We start from the raw sequence: 24,080 nt of genomic DNA, 5'->3' as shown, positions 1-24,080 counted from the left end.
TGAAGCCCCTTTTCCTACTGTTGGGTTTTAAACTTCCACTATCTTAATCTGCTTTTACATCTATTATTGTGAGAGAATATTAAAGTCCCTCTTTAATGTAATGCAAGTGATTTTTTGTATTACCACCACATCTTTCCTCGCCTTATATAAAAAGGTTAGCCCCTTAGAATTTAATAACATTTCCCAATCCTTTTTAGAGTTTCCATTCCTACAATTCACCAAGAAAGCATATTCTTTAGCCAAGGTAGTGTTTATCTTTCATTTAGCAAAGGCAGGACTTAAATGACCTAGTATGCCTGTTAATGAGAAGGTTGTTATAGTAACATGTATTCTGATATCAGTACATGGGTACTATTTATATAGCAGTAACATAATCTTAACCAAAACAAAGATCACACATGCACAGCAGTTAAGGAAAACTGAATTAGATGCTTGTGAAATAGCTGCAATGATAGAGCACAAAAGAGAAGTCTTGTACTTTCTACTTTGGTTATTAAAGAATTGTACTTCTAGCCGGTGATTTTGTACAAATCGTTTTCCACCATGTTCAACAGAGTACATGTGAAGGTAAATTCAGAACATTTCCTAATATTTGATATTACTATTAATGTTGTGTCTTTCATAAATCTGAGTTTTCAAAGTCATAGTGGGATTTTTTTAAAAACTTGTTTCAGAATTGTAAATAAACTGTACAATTGAATCTTGCGACTGAAATGATCTAGGATTGCAGTTCCTTAAACTGTAAAGTACTAAATGCATGTGAACTTTCAGGATTCTTTAGAAGTATTAAATAAATAAAACCATATCATACTTTTCCTTGGTTTTGAATTTCTTACCATGTGACACTGGAAATATTTATTTTTATAAAAGTACCTTAACTCAGCAAAATTTTGCTATCACCAGCATTCTGACGGCACCCAAAACTTTTACCTTTTACGTTTAAATCCATGGAAACTGTTCAAGTTCTGAATGAAAGCCTGATTCAGTAACAGACTTAATGAGGGCAAACTGAAGCTTAAACCACACAGGACAGAATGCTCCTGGCTGGTTGTAAGATAGCTGGGTTTTCAATCAGCCTTGGATAGGGCCGCACTCTCTTTGAAGATATAGTTTAGGTGTACCTTTGCATTCAACCCCGAGCCTGGGTGGGTTTTAACAGCATCCAGCAGCACTTTTGCACAGCTAAGGTTAGTGCAAAAACTGTGCCTGTTCCTTGCAGTATCAGACCATCATTAGCACATAACTTACTTAAATCTCATTTGGACAACTGTGACACTCCATGAGACGGTCTTTGAAGAGTATTCAGAAGCTCAAGTTGGTTTTGCATGCTGCACCCAGTGAGGGGGGCCAGCTATCAGGGGCATGCAGTTCCCACGCTTTGACAACTTCATAGGCTAGCAAGTCTGTTTCTAGGTAAAATCCAAAGTGCGAGTTGTGTGGCCTGTGAAGTCCTAAATGACTTGGGACCGTGTTATCTGAAAGTCTGCATTTTCCACCATATGAAGCGCATTTGATGGGAACTAAAAAAAGAGGACCCTTTCACCTGCTGCTCGCAGGCTCTTGAATGCCTTGCCAAGGAAAAGGAAGGGGCCAACCAGGCTTGACGACCTACCACCAGCAGGCAAGTACATTTTCATTTATATAGGCCTTAGACACAACATCTGGCTTTTTAGTTCTGTTGATGTTTGTTTTAACTGGTTTTCAAGCGGTTGGAAACTGTTTCTCCTGCCTTGATTTTGTTTTGTTGCTGTTCTATTGTACTGATGCTATTGTTAGGCATCCTAAGACCCGTTTACTGGAAAGGTGGGATAATAATGTAATAAGCAAAGGGGAAGCATCTATGCAAAGGATTTCTTGTACTTGCTCATACCCATCATGCAGGAAGAAGTCCCATTGATAAAAAGTGACCTGGTCGTTAGAGCCATCCTTTTTTCCTCCATCTCGATTTGAAACAGGTTTAGATTCTCGTTTCGATTCTCTGTTAAACTGGAAAGCTTGCTGTATTGATGTAGTTCCAGATTTTGCCTACAATAAGTAAGTTAACCAATGGCTGCATCTCATTGTGTCCCTCTACTCACAGAAGGCAGGAAAGCCATTTTTACTGCTTCTCCTTTCTCTTCCCATCTTCCCCTCCCAAATCTACTATGGAACTGCATGAAAGGTAACCTGGGAAGATTTGGCTTTCCATTCACAGAACTTCCTCTCTCCTCTGAGCAAAGAGCTTTCTGTAAGCAGAGAGGTAAAATGAGTTACAAGGCAGAATTACCACCTGCATGTGATTAAAACTCAGTTGTTTGGGCATATACATAGCTATGGCAATGGTCTGCATTAGTGAATGGCAGCACTCCCTGCACCTTGTCCACTGGCTCTGCTGTGAATGGTTTTGGCCAGTTAAGAGTCGCTAATGTAATGACTAGTGTTAAGTTTGGATATGGGGCACTTATTTGTGAGTTGCATGTCTTGAGTAGCATGTCCATCTTTTTGCCACTTTATACTATCTTGCACGACTGGCAGAAGGCGGCTTATGTATCAAGCTCCCCAAAGAGAGAGCACCGTATAAGAAAATGTAAATAATGTCAAAAACTGTGTTGAGAAAAAAAAATGGAGCTCCAAATACTTCTCTACCACACCAAAGTGCTGAGAACTGTAAGGTTCTTCCAACACTGGTGTGTGTGTGTGTGGGGGGGGGGGAATTACCTAGGCAGAATTTTACACTGCACACATGAGAGGGCATCTTACATCTTTTTTTTTGTAGTTTGTAGTATTTTTGTAGTTAGATCTGCATGCAAGCGATCTGTGAGCCCATGGAAAACTTGAAAGAAGTGACAGAAAAATGTCTTGCACTGAGGTTATGTATTTCAGCTTTACATGAAATATTTTATATATAAAACTCTGTTAAGTGATTTTTGTCCAATTTATAAATCTAAAGAATTCAAAAATAAGGCATTCAATATTTTGAAAAAAGTACAGATTTACAAAATATGTATATTCTGTCATGAAAACTTCACACCAACATTATACACTTTGAAAAAAATACAAACAGGATATATTACAAATTTATGTAGCAATAACTTAGGTCATAACATGCAATAGAAAGTACATTAATCAAGGTACACAAGCTTTTAGAGTTTTGAAACTGAAGGGCTTATTTTTGCAAACACATCTGTATGCAAGTCAAACGTGGCACTTGAGAAGTTCTGATAGCATTTCCTATCGCAAGTTAAATTGTACATGATGATTATGAGGATGTCGGTTAATGAAGTAGTTATTTCTTATGAATCATTCCAACTTTGTTCAACAATAGCCGAAACTCTTTTTTCATATTCACGCTTGTTTTCCTGATAAAGTTGTGCAGCCTGACTGTTGGCAGGACTATTTGGATTGGGTTCGTCAAGCAGCGACTGGAAAGAGAAAAGGAAGCCAAAATTGGGGGTGGAATATAAAGCAGCAGCCATCAAAATGAAGAGATCTAACCAGAGTAGAATGCCATGTTTGAGGGTTACAACAAGCCCAGGCCCCGTTCTTGCAACATTTACATTTAATATTACATCTAAACTGATACAGTAAAAGAAAAATAACTGAATCCTTTTGACAAGCACTTCAGACAAAATGACTTACTAAGTAGCTGTACAGTTACAGTAGTGCCCCGCAAGACGAATGCCTCGCAAGACAAAAAACTCGCTAGACGAAAGGTTTTTTTGTCCGCGATTTGCCTCGCAAGACGAATTCCCCTATGGGCTTGCTTCGCAAAACGAAAACGTCTCGCGACATTGTTTCCTTTGTGTAAAAACCGTTAAAACCAAGGGTGCTTAGCTTGAGCAGCTGCAGTTGCGACTTGGCTTCGAGGAGCAACTGTTAGCACGTGGTTTGGTAGCCTTTTATCAGACTTTGCTCACTTTTGAAGATTTTCCAAAACTTTTCCAGAACTTTTCCAGAACTTCTCTTTCATCCATTTGGTAAGTTAAACTTTTAAAACTTTTTGGGGGGGTTTTGGATTTTGGGTTGGGGTGTTTGGGATTCAAGGACTTGGTGTTGGGAAGGGGTTTGCGATAATCTGGGGGCTTGTGGGCCTTTTTGGGGAATTTTTATGATTTTCTGTGACCATTGTGCCAGGTTGCTTATTTTTGAAAATTTTTCTGAGTTTGAATTTCTGAGTGCTGGCTGGCTGGGGGAACAGTGGGGGAGGTTTCTGCAGAAATCTGGGGGCTTGTGGGGTTTTTTTGGGATTTTTTATGATTTTCTGTGACCATTGGGCATGGCTGTTTTTTTTTGAAAATTTTTCTGAGTTTGAATTTCTGAGTGCTGGCTGGCTAGGGGAACAGTGGGGGAGGTTTCTGCAGAAATCTGGGACCATGTGGGGTTTTTTTGGGAATTTTTATGATTTTCTGTGACCATTGGGCATGGCTGTTTTTTTTCAAATTTTTTTTTCTGAGTTTGAATTTCTGAGTGCTGGCTGGCTGGGGGAACAGTGGGGGAGGTTTCTGCAGAAATCTGGGACCATGTGGGGGTTTTTTGGGAATTTTTATGATTTTCTGTGACCATTGGGCATGGCTGTTTTTTTTGAAAATTTTTCTGAGTTTGAATTTCTGAGTGCTGGCTGGCTAGGGGAACAGTGGGGGAGGTTTCTGCAGAAATCTGGGACCATGTGGGGGTTTTTTGGGAATTTTTATGATTTTCTGTGACCACTAGGCATGGCTGTTTTTTTTTGAAATTTTTTTTTCTGAGTTTGAATTTCTGAGTGCTGGCTGGCTAGGGGAACAGTGGGGGAGGTTTCTGCAGAAATCTGGGACCATGTGGGGGTTTTTTGGGAATTTTTATGATTTTCTGTGACCATTGGGCATGGCTGTTTTTTTTTGAAAATTTTTCTGAGTTTGAATTTCTGAGTGCTGGCTGGCTAGGGGAACAGTGGGGGAGGTTTCTGCAGAAATCTGGGACCATGTGGGGGTTTTTTTGGGAATTTTTATGATTTTCTGTGACCACTAGGCATGGCTGTTTTTTTTTGAAATTTTTTTTTCTGAGTTTGAATTTCTGAGTGCTGGCTGGCTGGGGGAACAGTGGGGGAGGTTTCTGCAGAAATCTGTGACCATGTGGGGGTTTTTTGGGAATTTTTATGATTTTCTGTGACCATTGGGCATGGCTGTTTTTTTTTGAAAATTTTTCTGAGTTTGAATTTCTGAGTGCTGGCTGGCTAGGGGAACAGTGGGGGAGGTTTCTGCAGAAATCTGGGACCATGTGGGGGTTTTTTGGGAATTTTTATGATTTTCTGTGACCACTAGGCATGGCTGTTTTTTTTTGAAATTTTGTTGTTATTTTTTGAATTTTTTTTTGTCTGGGTGGGGAAGCAGTTGGGGAGGGGTTTGCAGCAGTAGGGGAGGGGCTGGGGGAGCAGTTGAGGAGGGGTTTGCAGCAGTAGGGGAGGGGCTGGGGGAGCAGTTGAGGAGGGGTTTGCAATTTCTGTGTTATGGGTGGGTTGGTGCGTGTCTGTGGGAGCAGTTGAGGTTTTTGAAGACATTGGTGATTTTTGAAGCTTTTCCTAAACTTTTTTTACAGCCATTTGAGGTTCCTGAGGACTTCGGTGGTTGATTGCTGAAGCTTTTCCAGAACTTCTCTTTCATCCATTTGGTAAGCTCAACTTTTAAAACTTTTTTGGGGGTTTTTGGGATTTTGGATTTGGGGTTGGGGTGCTTGGGATTCAAGGCCTTGGTTCTGGGTTTTAATTTCTGTGTGGTGGGTGGCTGGGTGCTTTTGTATTTTTTGGGTTTGAAGCACATCACTGATTTTTTTTCCTGTTTCTTAGTTTACGAAGGTAGGACCTGTGCTGCCATGGGACCCAAGAAGACTGCTCCTGCGGTGGCCGGCGAGAGGAAGAAGGAGAAGGTGACGCTGGAGATGAAGAAGGACATCATTCGGAAGCACGACGGCGGAATGCGTGTGACGGACATCGCCAGGGAGTACGGCAGGAACCCATCGACCATCGGGACCATCCTGAAGATGAGGGAGAAGATCATGGCGACTGATGCAGCCAAGGGAGTCACCAGGATCGTGAGGAACCGCCCAGCTGTCCTGGAGGAGGTCGAGAAGTTGCTGCTCATCTGGATAGAAGAGAAGCAGCGTGCAGGGGACACAGTGTCTGAGGCCGTCATTTGTGAGAAGGCCAAGGCCTTGCATGCTGACCTCATCCGGGATCAGCCAGGAACCTCAGCCGAGCCAGAAGTCTTCAAGGCTAGCAGAGGTTGGTTTGACCGGTTCAAGACGAGATCTGGCATCCACAGCGTGGTCAGGCATGGAGAGGCTGCCAGTTCTGATGTTCCTGCGGCTGAAGACTTTGCAGCGGAGTTCCTGGAGCTTGTGAAGACGGAGGGCTACGTTCCGCAGCAGGTCTTCAACTGCGACGAGACCGGGCTGTTTTGGAAGAGGATGCCCAAAAGGACTTTCATCACTCAGGAGGAGTCCAGGCTGCCTGGCCACAAGCCCATGAAGGACCGTCTGACCCTGCTCTTCTGTGCCAACGCCAGCGGCGACCTGAAGATCAAGCCCCTGCTGGTGTACCACTCGGAGAACCCACGGGCCTTCAAGAGACACAAGATCGACAAGGAGCGGCTGAGTGTCATGTGGCGATCCAACAGCAAGGCTTGGGTCACACGTGTGCTGTTTGTGGACTGGGTCAATCTTGCTTTTGGCCCTGCTGTCAAGCAGTACCTGCTGGACAACGACCTGCCGCTGAAGGCTTTGCTTCTGATGGACAATGCTCCTGCCCATCCCAAAGGCCTTGAGGTGGACTTGTTGGAGGAGTTCAGCTTCATCAACATCATGTTCCTGCCGCCTAACACCACGCCACTGCTCCAGCCGATGGATCAGCAGGTCATCGCCAATTTCAAAAAACTCTACACCAAGGAGCTTTTCAGGCGATGCTTCGAGGTGACTGACTGCACCACCATCACCCTGCGGGAATTCTGGAAGGACCACTTCGACATTGCCACCTGCTTGAAGATGGTCAACACGGCCTGGAAAGGGATCAGCCAGAGAAATTTGAATTGCGCTTGGCGCAACCTGTGGCCGGACTGTGTGGCACCAAGTGACTCTGATGCACCAGAGTCAACAGTGGTGCAGGACATTGTTGCCTTGGGGAGGACCATGGGCCTGGAGGTCACGGAGGAGGACGTCTGCGAGCTGGTAGAGGGGCACGACGACGAGCTGACCACCCAGGAGCTGGTCGAACTGCAGGCAGAGGCTGCGCTGGAGCAGGCCTCACTGGAAGAGGAGGAAGCAACTGGGGAACGGCTGTCCTCCGAAAGACTGAGGGACATTTGCCAGAGGTGGAAGGAGGTGCAGACTTTTGCAGATCTACACCACCATGAGAAGCACGTGGCACATGACGCTGGGAACTTTTATGATACGAGGGTCATGTCGTATTTCAGGGAGCTGCTGAAAAGGCGGATGAAGCAGCAGACAATGGACAGGTTCTTGACCAAGAAGCAAAGAGTGGAAGAGGAGCCTTCTTCAAGTGCTCCCCCAGAGTCTTAGAAAATGTCTGTATACTGTACTTTGTTGATTTTTAAATGTATTTCTGTCATGTTTATAAAGTTTATTTATTTTCCCTTCAATTTTTGAACTGCTCTTTACAGTATGTGTGACTTTAAAGAGCAGTTAATAAACTGTTGTTGTACCAAATTTGGCTTTGTTTGGACTTTTTTTGACCATAGGAACGCATTAATTGATTTTCAATGCATTCCTATGGGATTTCGTGCTTCGCAAGACGAAAAATTCGCTAGACGACAAAAATTGCGGAACGAATTAATTTCGTCTTGCGGGGCACCACTGTACTAGAAATAGTTCAAAATATTCACTGTAATAAATTGCTCAAGATAGAAGGGACTCAATCTTCATCAGCAATTTTCCCCATCAGCTTCTCAGATGACTACTATGAAGAGCAGTATGTTATTTACTAAGATTACCTGAATTGAGGTTAAAATAGATGAGACATCATACGTAGGACTCCAGCGATTCTGAAGGATATCTAAACATATGCTACCATCTGCATATACTAAAATGAAAAGAGGGTTTTAAAATTATGCCACTATTATTTCAAGTTTATGCCAGTTTAATGCTACATGTGAACGGGTGATGCATTTCTCCAAAAGTTCAGCATTTTAATTCATATTGAAATCTTCATAAACATGCATAGATCATGCTGCAGAAAATATATAGGAGAAGAGCGTATTGCAAACTAACTTTTCACCAATGAGGCAACCTGCAGTTAATCTTGTGTGGGCACAGGTTAGAAGTACTGGTCACTAGGCATTTTGGGAGGTAGTATCCATTTATTTATTGTTCACTTTTGGGCAGGAAGAAAATCAAAGTGAAATTCTCGTTCCCAAGACGGGTTTTTCTGCAGTTCAATGTGCTGATAGAGACTCATGACTCATAACAATCCCGATGCAAAATCTGAAGATAATTATATGAAAGGTGTTCGGTTTCCTTTGATTTGTAGCAATAGAAGAGGAACCCTCTCACTTTATCTCTAACCAATCTTCCTAACAAAGTTAAAATACATGGGTTCCTCTATGCGTATGTTAGTTACACACACTGAGCAGGGACATAAAAGTTCCTCTCCAAAAGGAGGATCAATCCTCCTTCACATTATGGGCTTGTAGGCTTGCTGTCTCTCTTTAAAACAGTGTATATTGTCTAGCTACATTTGACATCTCAGTAAAAACAATCTCTCATTCCTCCTCACGCTTCAGCTGATGAACAGCAAGTTGCTTAGGCTACAGGAAGAATGGGAGGAAAGGTTTCAAAAATATTGTACACAGGGCCTCAATGTCTTGTCAAATGATTGAATCAGTGCTTGGACAGCATCAATACTGCTCCCTGTCAACTGAGCTCCTTGCCTAAAAGAGAAGCAGCCATATGCTATACACAGAGGATTCAGCAACAAATTTTGAGACAGAAAGCTTCCAAAAAGAAGCACAGATATTAAGGAAGATCACAGCTCCAGCTGCAACATTCATTAAGGCTTTGGATTTTGCAGATGTAGGGGGCTGGATCCAACAGAGGCAGCCACTCATGCAATGGATCTTTCCCCATTCCCCACTGTACCCTCCAAAGCAATTCCCTTAATCAGGAAGTTCTTTATTGGTCTCTAATAGAACAAACTATTTCTAAACTTAATTAGTTTCCATTTATTTTTCTGATTGCCAGTATGACATGGCTGTTCAGTGTTCAGATATTATTTTAATGAAAGTATTGGCTGCAGGCTGTGAAGAATTTCTGTGTTAAGTAGTTGCCATGACAATTACCTTCAGCAATTGATATGGATATTAAAACTTTGTTAAAAGTCAGAGGGCACATGCTTGCACCTAAGGTTTTTACATATTCTTCATGAAAACTTACCATTGGGATGAAACATTTTTGATAAAAACCGAACAGTTGGAGGCTTATTTGGATATTCTTCTGAAAATTCTATTACTAGTTTAAAGGTACCTGTAAAAAAAGAGAGAAAGGGACGGAAAGGGGGCAACAAACAAGAACAAATCATGTAGATGAATCTGCTTTTAAAAGCCTAAACATGACATTTTATTTAATACATTTGTATCCCATCCCATAAGGCAGTTTAGAGTTATATAACAAAGCTATTACAAACACCTTAAGATCGCAAATATATAGCAGAAAAACTAATTCCTTTCAAAAGCACTTATGATTAACAAGAGGGCTACTACTCTTGAAATAAAAATAAACACTTAGTCTAACATTATTTTTAGAGTTAATAAAATGCTGCAGTACACAGCTATGAATAGAAATAACATCAGCATCCTAAGAGTATCTTAGCAGCCCACTCAAGAGTAGAATCTAAAACTGTGTAGAAAAATATGCAGATGAATCAGGTATATTCCTTTTGAATTTCCACAGGTTGAAAATGTAACATTGGTTTGGTATTAAAAACTAAACACAAATGGAGTTAGATAAATGTCTGGCAAACCTATTTAGCTCAGATATTTATGAGTTACATAACAGGCATTTTAAGCTGGTGCTGATTAGCTGTTCTAATGAACAGGTCTGCATACATTATACATTTACTACAATGAAAGTATTTCTGTGAAGAAAGCAGCATGAAATCCATGCTCAAGATCATTGCGTGATACTTCTCTCTTTCACACACACACATACATATATGTGAGATACAGATACATTTCAAGGATCTGAACTCATGCATTTCACACTGTTTCCAAAAATAAGAATGTGTTCTGTGTGGGGACAGAAGCTGAATGTGTAAATTGGCCTGAAATTATCCAGCACAGTCAAACACATCCTTGGAGAAAACGAAAAGGAAAAAAGCAGGGCAGTTGAGGACGAAGCACTATACACAAATGAGGAGTTGCACGCCTATATGTCTAAAAATGTCAATGTTTCAAAAGAAAACTTGCTCCCAGGACAGTAAGTACAGGTGTGCTTTTCTTTCTTTTTTTCTGGAGCAACCTGGTGCCCTCCAAACATTTTGGACTACAAGGCCCATTGACCTCAGCCATAATTTTATTTTGAAAGAAGTAACATTCTCTTAGAAATCTAAGGCTTCCAGTACCTACATTTTCAGCAGTAATTTGAAGCATGCCTCTTTTTTGCTGCTTTTGTGTGCTTTTCGTATTGAGAAAGGGACAGTCTTCATTACATCCAACTGGGTATCAAAAACTAACAGAATCTATGGGCTGGGTCAGAGACAAACAACTTACCACCAAATAGATTATCAGAAACATTTGCCGTCATTTTTGTGATGGCAGCCTGCGTTTCCCCTGTACTAACAAGTTCCCCTGGGCTATACATGAGAGCCTCAGGTGTCTGGAGCTTGCAGGTAGCCATTTACTTCACTACAGGTGCTAAGCAAAAATTGCCTCGAACCTAGGAAGCTCTACAAAAAACTGCTTTGCCCCACCTTTTCAACTACAACCGACAGAATCAAGTTTAAAACACACACACAAAATATAACAGGTTACAAAGTTGAACCTTCCGCTGATTTTTTTTATAGGACACCCAAGAGTCATCCACTTTACCTTCTAGTGTGAACCAGAATAATCAGTATGAGGACAGAACAGCTCTATGGTCATTAAGACTTACAAGTTTGCAGGAAACACTTATATACGTTCTAAATAAGACCAATACAGATCTTAAAAGAAACAAAAGGTGGGGGGGAAACACCCACACAAAATTTTGGCACTTCAACTTTTCTAAAAAAAAACCTGTTCAAGACACAACACTAGAGAGTGATAAACAGGTGGCTTTAAGTCTGCTTCAACCACTGCAAGAACAGCCATATACTTTACTGTGGTTATTTTCACCGAGACAGTTTTATATACAGATCAGTTCAAGGGAACGTGAAGTTGTTTTTATTTTCAGTATCAAAAGAGGAATCAGGATCATGTGCTATGGGCAAAGCCAGGCATTACCAAAAAAGCATGAAAAATGTTGGAATGAACTAATGTGAACTTCTCCCCAAATCTTAGCAGGCTCTACTGAATAAAAGCTCAAAATCATACTGAAGGTCTGGTTTTAGGTACTGTCCTTGTGTGGGACACTCTCTCTCTCTCTCTCTCTCACTCACACACACACACACACACACACACACTCCCACCACCCCGTGGGCCCACTCTTTTCCAGTTGAATATCACATTTGGAAGACACCCAAGCTGTCCATCAACAATTATGCCTGACTGCTTTATTCTATGCCTAAGTGCCTTGTTGATGGAAACTGTGGCTAAAAGCCAAATAGCTACTTTAGCGATGGCCAAGGTCTTGGGCATGCTCAGTAATATTTGGGGGGGGGAGGGGGGGGACAACAAAATTTCAAAATCTATTTTCATGTGTCATGGGGGAGTTCTATTCAAGAAATACAAGTCCAAACTTCAATTGACAAACAGAATTGGTCTTGGGGTTCTTTGGATCCCTGTCTGTTACGTCAGGGTCTCCATTTTGGCAAATATGCAATTGTCCCTGGAGATAGGAATTTTGGAGCGGTCAGAGGGAGCTCCAGTAGAACCAGCTGCAAATTCAAGCATTAAAATATTTCCAAATTGTCAGTCATGGTTAATTTATAACTCCTCCAGATGACCCAATTTTAGATTAGGGATGTGACAACCTACTTCATGAAACCATCAGACTGATTAGCACTTTGTGTACTCGGGCTGCAAACCTAAATGATAAAAGACCCTTTTAACGAAGTGGATTTTATTTATATTGTACAGTGCAATCCTAAACAGGTCTACTGAAAAGTAAGTTTTGTTGACTTCAATGTGACTTACTCCAAGGTGTGTGGGGTTAGGGCTGCAGCCTTAGTATTGTTAGGGGCTTATGGTCAAACAAGGAAATTTACATGATTTAAAGTACTAGGACTTCTTGCTAGTAGGTACTGTAAGAATAATGGGCTTTAAAAACAGGTAGTTGGTTTTTGTTACCAAGGTTTACATGTATTACGGGTAGGGAGCAAGTGGTACTGTGGTCTAAACCACCAAGCCTCTTGGGCTTCCCAACTGGAAGGTCAGCGGTTCGAATAAGCATGATGGGGTTAGTTCCCATTGCTCTATCCCAGCTTCTGCCAACCTAGCAATTTGAAAGCATACCAGTGCAAGTAGGTAAATAGGCACTGCTGCCACGGGAAGGTAAACGGCGTTTCCGTGTGCTCTGGCAACCGTCACTGTGTCCTGTTGTGCCAGATGTGGTTTAATCATGCTACCGCATGACCCGGAAAGCTGTTTGCAGACAAACGCTAGCTCCCTCGGCCTGAAGTGAGATGAGCGTTGCACCCCAAAGTTGCCTTTGACTGGACTTAACCGTCCAGGGCTCCTTTACCTTTGCTTACATGTATTACTACTACAACTGGAATGTTATCCTCAATATAACAATATCAGACAACTATTACAGGTAACATATGGCAACATAATGCAAGTTTCCTGTGCTTAGATTCTAAATTTTAGAAAAGCTACCAGAAGCAAAAAATGTTTTAAAAGCTTACCATCTTCAAAGGGAGTACCTTCTGGCCTGGAAAGAGAGATAATACGAATTAATTATTCCTTAACTGTAAATGAACAAACAGAACTCACAAGCTATTTTCTGCCATTTAGCTTCCCATAAAACAGTAGTCAGTAGCTTGGTATATAAATGTGTTACTGAAAATATATTTGATTCCCAAACTCTAGATATTGCAGTGTCTCTGCAAAGAGTCTCACTTGCAAAGCTATAATCTGAGACAATACATTCACTGGAATTTTCAGCCAAAGTGCTCAGCTTGTTCCACTCTCAATTAAAAGCGCCATGCTTGTACAATTACATGCTATATCATAAGAAAGCTTAAAAGAGAATGATTTGAGAGGGATTCAATTTAGTGCTAAACAGATTGCTCCATCAACACAAACATTTGTGCCCCTCCCCCTGCATATTGTTCAGGGGGTTCTCCTGACCCCACCCCCACTTTCGGCATGTGTGTGTGCAAGGTAGGAGAGGGGGAAGCCCCGCTGAACTAGCAGAAGTCCTTGCATGGGCTTCCACTGGTGGGGCTTATTAGTTGAATCCTATTGTATGTTCCATGTTGCCCTGATAAACTGAATACTCGAGTACAAGACTGGGCCCTTAACAATCTGTTTCCAATGATGTGCTCAATTGTTTCAGTCATCATTTAGCATTTGTGAAAGTGGCACAGAAAATAAATAACTTAGAATATATTCATTCATTTCCTTTATAATGAAGGTAAGGTTCACTTACCCAAAAATAACTGCATTCCATTGCATTATGTTGTTCTCAGATGGTGCACCACTGACCCCCACGGGTGGATCTTCCTGTAATCTTTAAAGAAGAAAGCAGAATGCATGGAGACATTAAAATCCATAGTGTAAACACACTATTCCAGCCAGCCAACCAACCAGCCAGCCAGCCAGCCAGCCAGCCATGCCTTCCTTTATGATATTCCACCCATTCCTCCTCCCATCTGGTTTTCTGTCTCCTCAATGATCAGCCAGCATTCTGTATAGGTGTCTATGATGATTATCCTCTTTTCTACAGCTGTAAGAGGAGGAGAGTTGGGGACACTTGCACATCTTTTCTCAGGCTTAGCACTTCTGGTGCCTGATGTAAGCAAAGTTTGTCTGTTCACTTATGCCACCACGTAAGTAGTGTTGGTAGTCAACCTGAGATCTGCTTTGTGGTGGCTATTGCTGGGTACTGAGGCAACGACCATCTGCATCCAAACAGATGCTCTACCAGCAAGCTGCATCCTTCTCATGAGCATTCAGACCATCGCTTGGAGATAACTATACGGAAAATGAACTGTTATTTGTTTACATATTGGCAAGCATCTACTGAAGCCATAAATTATGTCTGTTTGAAACACAGAACATTACTGAAACATCAGGCGAAATCAAGACCCTTGATTCAGCTGGTTTGTCAGCTGTGGGTTAGCTCCACTATGGTGGCTCGTGCATTGGTGACCTTTAGGCTAGACTAATGTAATGCGCTTTATGTTGGGCTACCCGTGAGGCTGGTATGAAAGCTGCAGCTGGTGCAGAATTCCGCAGCCCGGTTGCTATTGGGTGTTGACTACCAACAAACTAACACCTGTGTTGAGGGAGCTGCACTGGCTATCACATGCTGAGTATCTTTCTTCAAGGTCTTACTATTAGTATATGAAGTTCTAAACAACCTAAGGCCAGTGTACTTCAAATACTGCCCTATTCCATAACCCCTGCTTGAACTTTGTATCCTGCCACCTAAGACTTGTCAAATTGTGCCTGGCTATCCTCAACAAGAAACTGTGAATTTAAAGTGATGGCATGGGATTATGGAACTCTATACCTAATGAGTCTTAGGTGCCAACTTGTGTTATTATGTCACTATTTCAGCAAGCTTTCCCATGGAAATAATTTATAGTTTTCATAACCTTGTCAGGTGACCCAGACTCTACTTAAGCTTCCTAAATGTATTTTGCTTCAATTTTATTTATGTTGCTCTGGTTTTGAGATTCTGTACACTACAGAAATATATTTTATCTGGGTTTTCAGTAGAGAAATGATGATCATTAATAATATCTGTAGTGAGACAGTGCTGTTCTATTTTGGTTGGTGGAACAATTTGATTTCAGAGTGTGCTGTACCGGCCCATTTCAACCCACCTCCATATGTTACTCCATGAAAAAAAAAGTCCCAACATGGTCAAGATGCATCTTATTTTAAAGTCACTCTGTTTCTCAAGCTGGATTACATACAGGGACATCTCTTAAAGAAAAGCTGAAGAGACAGAGTGAACTCCTTCCATGTGGCAAATATGACCTCCTCATGCTTACTTTATGTAACACAAGAGCTTGCCTTGTTATGCCAGTATTGTATACGGACATTTTTACAGAAGAACTGCAATATTAGTGATAGTCTGTTAATCATGTTTATTTAAGAGTTTGCAACATTTTGCAGAGGAAAATTAGAGATTTAAGACACTGAAATAATTCTCTGTCAGTAGCCCTCACATCAAAAAGTACATTTCCATTTACAGTGGTACCTCGGGTTACATACACTTCAGGTTACATACACTTCAGGTTACAGACTCTGCTAACCTAGAAATAGTGCTTCAGGTTAAAAACTTTGCTTCAGGATGAGAACAGAAATCGTGCTCTGGCAGCACAGCGGCAGCAGGAGGCCCCATTAGCTAAAGTGGTGCTTCAGGTTAAGAACAGTTTCAGGTTAAGTAAGGACCTCCGGAACGAATTAAGGACTTAACCCGAGGTACCACTGTATTGGGAAGGAAGACTTGCAACAGAGTGGCATTAGGAATAACAGCAAATTAACAGCATTCTGCATTGTCAGTCTACATACAGTTCCCTGCCCTTAAAACTACCCTGCATTTATACAGCTCTCTTCTTGGAGCATGCTCAGTTCAATCAGTTTAATGTCAACAGCACAAGCTACCTAAAACCTTGGCTGGAGAGCAAAGGAACGTGACTTCTTGCTACATGATAGCCAGCTTGCATGCCAGTGTCTCAGCAAAAGCATTAAGCCCCATGTGCTGTTCAGAGATAGCTTTGGTTCTTGAAGCTTCATGAACACCATGCTGTGAAAAGCCTTCAGCTATGAAGATTTTGCACCCCTGACTGGGATTTCACATGCAAACAGAGTTAATTGAAGATTAGAGGGAGCAAGGATGCCATTTACTACTAAGTCAGCCTAAATGAAATAAGACTTAAGCAAAATATACCTTCCTTAACTCAGATGGCTTGAGTGCCAAATACTCAACATTTATATGGTAAATTTCAAATGTTCAAAACACTTCACATGCGTTATCCAAGAATACTTAGAACAGTTGAGGTGAGCTTTGAACTAAGTGTTTCCTGACATGAATCCCAGTTTCTATGTGAAACCAGCTATCTAGCATGCACTTTGAAACAAACGCATTCCATTTTGAGATTTCTCGTGCCAGATATTTCCCCATTCAGTAGTTAAAATGTCTTCATCAATAGTGTTATGTGGAGTTGTTTAACAAATGTCTAGGCTAGGGATCCCTTATAGTTAGTGCATTTTATGTCCTCTTTCAAAAGGACTGTCCTAGCTCACACAACACTGGATTTTAAAAAAACAACTAGCAAGTTAAGTGCAGTTTAATTTCTAATCATAACCTTTCTAACTTTTGTGTCAGTTTTCAAAACATTGGTGCCTTGGTGAAAATATTGCTTGGTTCTGGGGTCATAATTTTTCATGTTGTTCCAGATGCAACACAAGTTGTCTTAGGGCAGATTTTAAAATTTAAGTCAGTATAGTGAAACCAGTAAAACAATTATTAAAACTAACCTGGAAGTATAAAGGCCTAGTTCCCATAGTGAAACTTAGCTTGACTGAGGAATGTATAAGTAAGTTCAGTTCCTGAAATTAATTCCGATACATTTATTTCAAAGTAAGCCTTGCTGATTTCAGTGGAATGCATTCAAGAAAACAGTTCAGGATCACAGCTTTGTGCAACACGGCATTGTTGGATACGGCCCCCGTGTCACAGCACCAACCCATTCTGTGGCATGGCATAACCACATTTGCCATACTGGGGAAATACAACTATCTGCAGTCCTATGGCAATTCAGCAGCAACTGGATCCCATCTTAAAATGTTCACCTGTTCATACAATTATTTTGTTTCTTTATTCCTCTATTAATTCCAAATTTAAGCAAAGCTGGAGACCATATAGCTGTCTGTACACTTAACAACATCCATGCTATAATAGTTCCTGTGTAATGTTATCTAAACAATATTTAAGTACACAATGTATATATTGTAATTTTATAGAATATGCACAGGTTTCTTTGTAGAATCCATTTGCAGTGCCAGGAAAAGCATATTTGGATAGGATGTCTTTCCTGGCAACCTGCTTGAGAAAATAAAATGGCCATTATTTTGCCAACTTCAGCATAACCTTCACAGATGCCTCCAGATGTCAGTAAAAGCTAAGAGGCAAAGAGCAATTATAGGAAGCAACCCTAAACAAACACGGAAACAACACAAGCCTCCATTGTAATAGGCACAAACAACTTCAGTGTGAGAAAGTTAGCATTTTCTATAAGCCATGACTAAAATCATTGAATTCACTTAAGCACAGCCAACATTCTCCCGGCTTTTGAAGAATACAGCTGGTTATATAGCAAAAAATTAAAATTCAATGTTTCTCTCCACCATTTCCCCTATCCCCCCACCCAGGAAGCTATGGATTTCACAGGCCAGCCTTTTAAAGAGTTAACAGTTCTGAGAAATAATTCATATACCAATTCTCTTTGCATAAGTCCAAGTCATAAGGGAACAGAGTAGAGTGAATACCAAATGCACTGAAACTCTACTCTGGAGCAGATCCTTGGGGATTAAAAGATTCAACATAGCTAAAGGAAAGAGGGGGACACTGGACTGGAAGGAGTTTTATTTACAGCTCCACTGCTGGCTCACTGGGTAACCTGAGGCTGTGACAATGGCTTCTTTTATTTTTGAAGCATCACATTGGCAAGATGCTTTGCGATCAGTGGATGAAGAGCATAGAAAAACTCTATTAAACGGAAATAACAAAGCTTGCATTTAATACAGCTCTGTGGCCTACCAGTTTCCTTCCTTAAAAAGAAAAGAAAAGAAAACCGTTGAAAATCATTTCTTGGGCATACCATTTACTGTGGCTTTTATGTAACAAACCCGTTTTCACACTCGGCAAACCCCAAAGGCAGCTTGCATGCTGAGTACTTGGAGGGGTGGGGGTGGGTGCAGGATAGGGAAAAAAAACAGGTAAGAAGCGACTTCTTAAAACCAGTGACCTAATCACTATTTTGCATAACGTCCCATGCTATAAACAAACTGGCTCCCTTCCCCTGAGTTGGGGGGGGGGCCTTCATCTGTACCTGTGACGTGGTCAATCCAGTCTATTTCAATCCAACTCCCTTATATCAACAAGACAAGTATTCTACAAAGGGGCGTCAAAGCCAAAAAAGGGGGAATGGTCTCTCGAATCAGTTTGGCCTCTCTTATTTGGGGAGGGGGGGTTGGTTTAAAGAGAGAAGAGGGGAAAACCCCAGCAAGCTTCTTAAGTCTTTTGTCTAGCACAACCCTTGTTCTTATAGAAGCACCTTGACTTTCTTCTTCTTAACAGAGGAGGAAGGGGAAGGAGGGAGGGTGGGGGCAGCCTGGGTGCGGGGCAAGGGCAGATCTTTTCGAGGGGAGGAAGTGGAAACTCTTGAACTCTTTGTCCTCCCAGCAGGTTGGTTTTTTTGGGGTAGAGAAGGGCAGGCAAAATCTAGAGTTGTTCTTCCCCTCCGCCCTAAACACAGAAAGCCCCCCCCAGCTCCTTTGGAAGGGCAAAAAGCAAAGGTGAGCAGCTAGGCTCTCACAAGGGGGTCCCCAAGTCCGGGGGGGAGACCCCCTTCCTCCTCCTCCTCCAGAGAAGGCGGGAGGGAGGGGGCGCATTCCGGCCCTGGGAAGCAGCCAGAGCTCTTGGGAGGAGGAAGGAAGGGGGAAGAGCGCTTACCTCTTGAAATCTCTCATTAGCCTCCGCCTAGCTGGGGTGGACATGATGCTCCCCGCTCCTCTCGGCTGCCAAATGAATCCTCGGGCCTCCCCACCTCCAAAAAAAAAGGCCTCAGCACCGCTGGCAACGCCGACGTCTCCCTCCCCGGCAGCCGCCTGCTCTCGCTCTCCTGCTTCACAAACAACTCCGCAATGGCGTCTCCCTCCGCCGGTGGGGGAGGGAACCAGCCGCCCTTCGCGGCTGTACCACTGCGCCTGCTTGGGGAGGGGACCCAGAACGCCTTAGGGATGTACCACTGCGCCGACCTGAAGGGGGTGAGAAGGCTTCTCTCTCGCTCGCTCTCTGAGCGCGAGGGTGTCGCCCTGCATGATGATTGGCTCTCCTGTCCTCCAGCAGGGCACGGGTTGCTGCGCGGATATATTTTGCAGATTTCGCCTACAGGAGCCTTCGAAGGCGGAGCAGCGGCTGCTGTGCTTGTGCCTCGGCGCGGGCAGGAGGCGTTGAGTTGTCAGAGAGTGTGGTGACGGTGTTTTTTCGGGAAATCATTGTTCCCTTTATTTCTTAGCTGTCACAATATCGTTGTTTATTACTTAGCTAAGGCTACCGCCCCAGCTCTACTTACCCTTTTGAATTTTCTCCGAAGTAGAAATGGTTTGGGTTGCACTGTTAAGCAACTACTGTACATCCTTATATAAAAGTGCAAAGGTAGCCTTGTTTATCTAAAATCCAAAGTTGAGCCAGCCAAAATGTAAAACAAAAATAAACCCATCTTGAGCTTGGTTCTTAAACTGACCGTATGCTGCAACATTTTAGCCTCCCGTTTGTACGTTTTTCGGTATTTTTATTTTTCGCCTGTCACAAATCTTACCTTGATGGAGGATTGTGAATAACTCGGAACACCTGCCACAATTTCGTGGCTTTTTGGTTGGTCTGAATACAGACTCATCCAACAAGATTTTTTACATTTCTATAGCTGCCGTATAGCAGAAATTCGCGTTGCAACTCTCAAAGCAAAATACAAAACAACAACATTAAAATACAGTATAGAGCAATAAAAACTACTGCTAGTTTAAAAACAAACATACCCTAAAACATATTCTAAACTCATTTAAAAAGTCAGAAGCCCAGAGTGAGATAACACGTTTAAAAAAACCTGAGTAAATAGTATGGGATAGGTGCTCCTTATTTCAGAAACTATCATATGAGGGTCTAGTTCCTGATTTCAGACACCATAACTTTACAATATTCTTTATGGGGGAAAGGAATCTCTTCCATTCTTCGTTTAAGAACCTTGATCTACACATGACCTATAAATGTTTTCTGAATATAAGGTCCACTGAGTTCAGTGGATTGTGTTTCTCCTAAATAATTAGTGCAGATGGTTGTAGATAATAGACTCCAGTCATCAGCACATTTACTTAGAAATGGTCAATCAGTTCAGCAGGATTTACATCCTGGTAAGCATTGCAGCCTTAAAACCTTGACTTTATATAAATGGGCTCCTTCAGGATCACAGTCTAAAGATGCAAACCTATGCACATTTGAGAGCAGATGAAGGCTATGATCCCAGCTCCACTTATCTGGAAGTAATGCTGATGGAATTAAATAGGACTTACTTCTTAATATACATGGTTAAAGGTAAAGGACCCCTGACAGTTAAGTCCAGCAGCAGACTCTGGGGTTGCGGCGCTCATCTCGCTTTACAGGCCGAGGGAGCCGGCGTTTGTCCGCAGACAGTTTTTCCAGGTCATGTGGCCAGCATGACTAAGCTGCTTCTGGCGCAACAGGCTTGTGCAATAGGATTGCAGCCTTAATATGTTATTGCAGTTATTAACCTTTTTCACTTAAGTGAAACTTTTTTTCTATTTGTGGCATGATGTAATTCTTTATTCAACAATGTATAGTATGATTCATTTGGTAAGGTTTCAGATTGGATTACTGTATTGTTTTTTTACTAAGAATAATAAGTCAAAACATAATTGACCTTGTTGATTCCAAAAAGCAACAACACCATAATCATACTAATTTAATTTTCTGGTTATGTAGGTTCTTTTACATAGTTGCCACCACATAAACTATTGCTTCCTCACTGAAGAAGTGATAGCATCTGATTTTGGTCCAGATTAATTCCAAAGTGTCAGATGCTGCCCAGTGCTTTTTAAAATAAAAAATCCCATTTGACTGGCTGTTATCTTTTTCTAGTTTGTCCTGTAGCTACAAATCATCTTACATTGGAGTGGGGGAGAGAAGAAGACTGGATATGGCATTTTAACTGTCCTGATTATTTTGATCCAGTACTTTTTGTGTTTCTAAAGTCCCAGTATTTAATTAAAAATTAACATGTATAGTGCAATGCAATCCTTTGCATGTGTACTCCAGAGTAAATCCCATTTGGTATCCAATGCTTTAGACTGCAATCCTGTATCCATTTACATGGGATTAAGCTCCTTTGTACTTAATTAGTCTTACTTCTGAGTAAGATTGAGCATAAGATTGCAAGCACTGATTTTCAAGTGAAGGATGTGAATGAAACAGGCTGTGAAGATTAGTTTATTTCAATATTGGAATCTGGCATCTCTGTCTAAAGTGCATTATTTGGAAGTAATTCACGTAGGCTATAGGCTATGCTGCAGATCCAGTTAACTCAGGATGGAGCTAACCTGTTGCTAGAAGAAGGCCAAGTGCTTTGTTTAGGAACTCAAAGCAGGTGGGGGAGTGCTGGAAGTGTAGGAGCTAGGTAGATTGTAAGGAAGTGGCGCCATTTAAAATGTAGTTATCACAATGGTGGAAATCAATCCTAAATGCAATTACACCTCCATAAGTGGATTTGGGAGCATACTGTAAAAGGTTTATGATTGTTGTTGTCAGAAGCAATGTCCATGAAATTGTAGATGCAATTCAGAGAGTCGGTATTATAACCTGGCTCTTCCAAAGGCAAGAATAACTGAGTTGTGAAGTCCCAATGGGTATGAAATAAATTGGTATGCAGGAACTGACGGCTAGTGTAGAATAATCTCATACCAAGCCAGAGGGCAGTGCATTGACAAAGTACCACCATGCAAATCAAAAACTGTTTCCATGTAGTCAAAACATTATATAGTATTCACTGGCCCTGTTAAAAATGTTGCATTAAACCATAGTTCAAAATAAACTAAGCAGTGGTAGCTAACGGGGTACCCCCCAGATGTTGGTGGACTACAATTCTCATTGTCACTGACCATTGGCTTTTCTATAATGTAATCACTTTTTGCAATTTTTATGTCTATCTATCTGCATGGTACAGCAACAGGATTCCTGTTGAAGCAGACAGCAAGTATTGCCGCATATTGGAGAAGTGCTGCCATTGAATACCTGTGACAGCAGGCCTCCTCCCAACCCTCATGCCTTAGCTGTGTCCTTTGATGGCAGTGGCAGCAATGTTACAACTTATACAGAATTCTTGTCAGCTGTGAAAATGGCATTGTGTGGTGTGGAAGTGTGGGGGGAGGCATTGAAAAGCTGCCGCCATGAAATGAGGGAAGCATCTGCTTCTGGTGTCACTGGCAGCATCAGGGCCATTGGTGATGGGAACCCTGGGGATGGGTGAAGCAATATAATTATTGGTCCTCAAAGACACGTTTTCCCTACATCTGTTATCATGAGTCACATTGGTCCTTCTGGTTAAGACACACCCTCTAGAGAAGATTGGAGTGCACCACAAGTTAGAAATGAAGAGAGACCAGGCAAACAGGCTTTATATACACAACTGGCAAACGGGAGAGGATTTTAAAGAGGGCAATTGTCGCCCAAAATGCAACAAAAGGTATTTCTGAGGACTCAGATTGATCCATGGCTCAGCAATGAAATAAAGTAATATTATAAGAAAAAACTGCTCCTTTTCCCTTATGGGGTATCCAAGAGCCCGTATAGAGTCTTTAAGTGGGTTCCCTATCCATAGGAGAAAATAACAGAGGCTGACCAGAGTATATTGAAAAGCAAAGCAGATAGTAAGCTTGATCTTTATTAAACTGTTGCAACAGGGTCCCCACTCACCATACAAAAGAGGGAGGAGAGAACCCAGAAGAATGGTGCACATATACTTTTGAAATTGCCCACCCTGTAGCCCAAGACTACCCCCTAAAACATCATACATACATCACAGGAGGCGGTCTATAGCAGAAATCCTGTCAGCCAGGGTACCTGATAATAGTCACTGATTGCATTACCTGGGCAGTCTGGTCATTCTTTTGTGATGGTTAATACTTTGGTTTCTGTATGCAGGTCACAGGCTCACCCTATTCATACACAAATATGCCCTTAAGACAGGATTTGTAAGCAAAAGACAGTGGGGAGGTTTTCCCTTTTTCTTCCTCCTTGCAGAGAAATATTTGAGGACAATTTGGGAGAGTCAAAATGGCTTCAGGATTGCTCTCTTGTACTATTTCAGACATGTGGTTTATATACATATGTATGTGTTTGCCTTGTAAAGTTTTGAACATTTAATTTATATTTGAGACCTTAGAATTCTTATAACAGTAATAACAAGCCGTTTCTAGGCATATGCCATGTTAATATACTACATTGTCACTGAATAAATTACCATCTCACCACCAGACCTGTACATCTGATTTTAAGAGGCAGACTTTTCAGGTTATGTAAGACATCCTGGCATGCTTCAGCATCCACATTTCTCTTCGTAGCAATTAGCAACTGCAAAATCCTATCTGGATTTTACTAAATGAGCAGAAATTTGAAAGATTTAACTTTACATTCCAGGAATCATGAAAAGCCTTGAAAACTCAGCAGCTCAAAAAACTAACTGAAAAAGTACTATTTTGGTTTTATAAATTGTGCTGTATGGGTTATGAGTCCCCCCAATCTGTGTATGAAAGGAGCAGTTCTGGACCCTGATAAAATATTTTGCACAGAGCAACAGTCCTGTAGGGTGTGGTTGGGTGGGTATGTAATGGCACTGACTTTTAGGCAGCCAAGAGAATAGAGCACTTTTTTCCTATGCACTTTCTGAGTTCAGGCTACACAAACCCACAAACCCATACACAAACCCACCACTGATCAGTTATTAAAGGTTTGTC

General features: G+C 41.7%; 1 protein-coding gene across 1 annotated transcript; it reads right to left on the bottom strand.

The window, feature by feature from the left end:
• Window positions 1–234: 234 nt before the first annotated feature.
• Window positions 235–19,250, bottom strand: UBE2B (ubiquitin conjugating enzyme E2 B). The gene is made up of 6 exons (XM_083488276.1): window positions 19,009–19,250; window positions 13,747–13,827; window positions 13,001–13,026; window positions 9,394–9,483; window positions 7,956–8,044; window positions 235–3,401 (listed from the first exon to the last, which is right to left on the bottom strand). The coding sequence occupies exons 1-6, from the start codon at window positions 19,050–19,052 to the stop codon at window positions 3,273–3,275; spliced, it is 459 nt and encodes a 152-aa protein (XP_083344402.1). The 5' UTR covers window positions 19,053–19,250; the 3' UTR covers window positions 235–3,272.
• Between the last annotated feature and the right edge of the window lie 4,830 nt (window positions 19,251–24,080).

Source organism: Podarcis liolepis (genome assembly GCF_965112155.1).
Source record: "Podarcis liolepis genome assembly, chromosome: 2".
Classification (NCBI taxonomy): Eukaryota; Metazoa; Chordata; class Lepidosauria; order Squamata; family Lacertidae; genus Podarcis; species Podarcis liolepis.
This window is presented reverse-complemented; position numbering and strand designations above follow the sequence as displayed.

Bases quoted from the DNA above. Each gene is read 5' to 3' on its own strand.
- UBE2B (XM_083488276.1), bottom strand. From the start codon at position 19,052: ATGTCCACCCCAGCTAGGCGGAGGCTAATGAGAGATTTCAAGAG. The intron at 9,484-13,000 runs GTAAGCTTTTAA...CTTTTTTTACAG, and splicing joins AGGTACTCCCTTTGAAGATG to GTACCTTTAAACTAGTAATA. The intron at 3,402-7,955 runs GTAATCTTAGTA...TTCTCTTTCCAG, and splicing joins CTATTTTAACCTCAATTCAG to TCGCTGCTTGACGAACCCAA.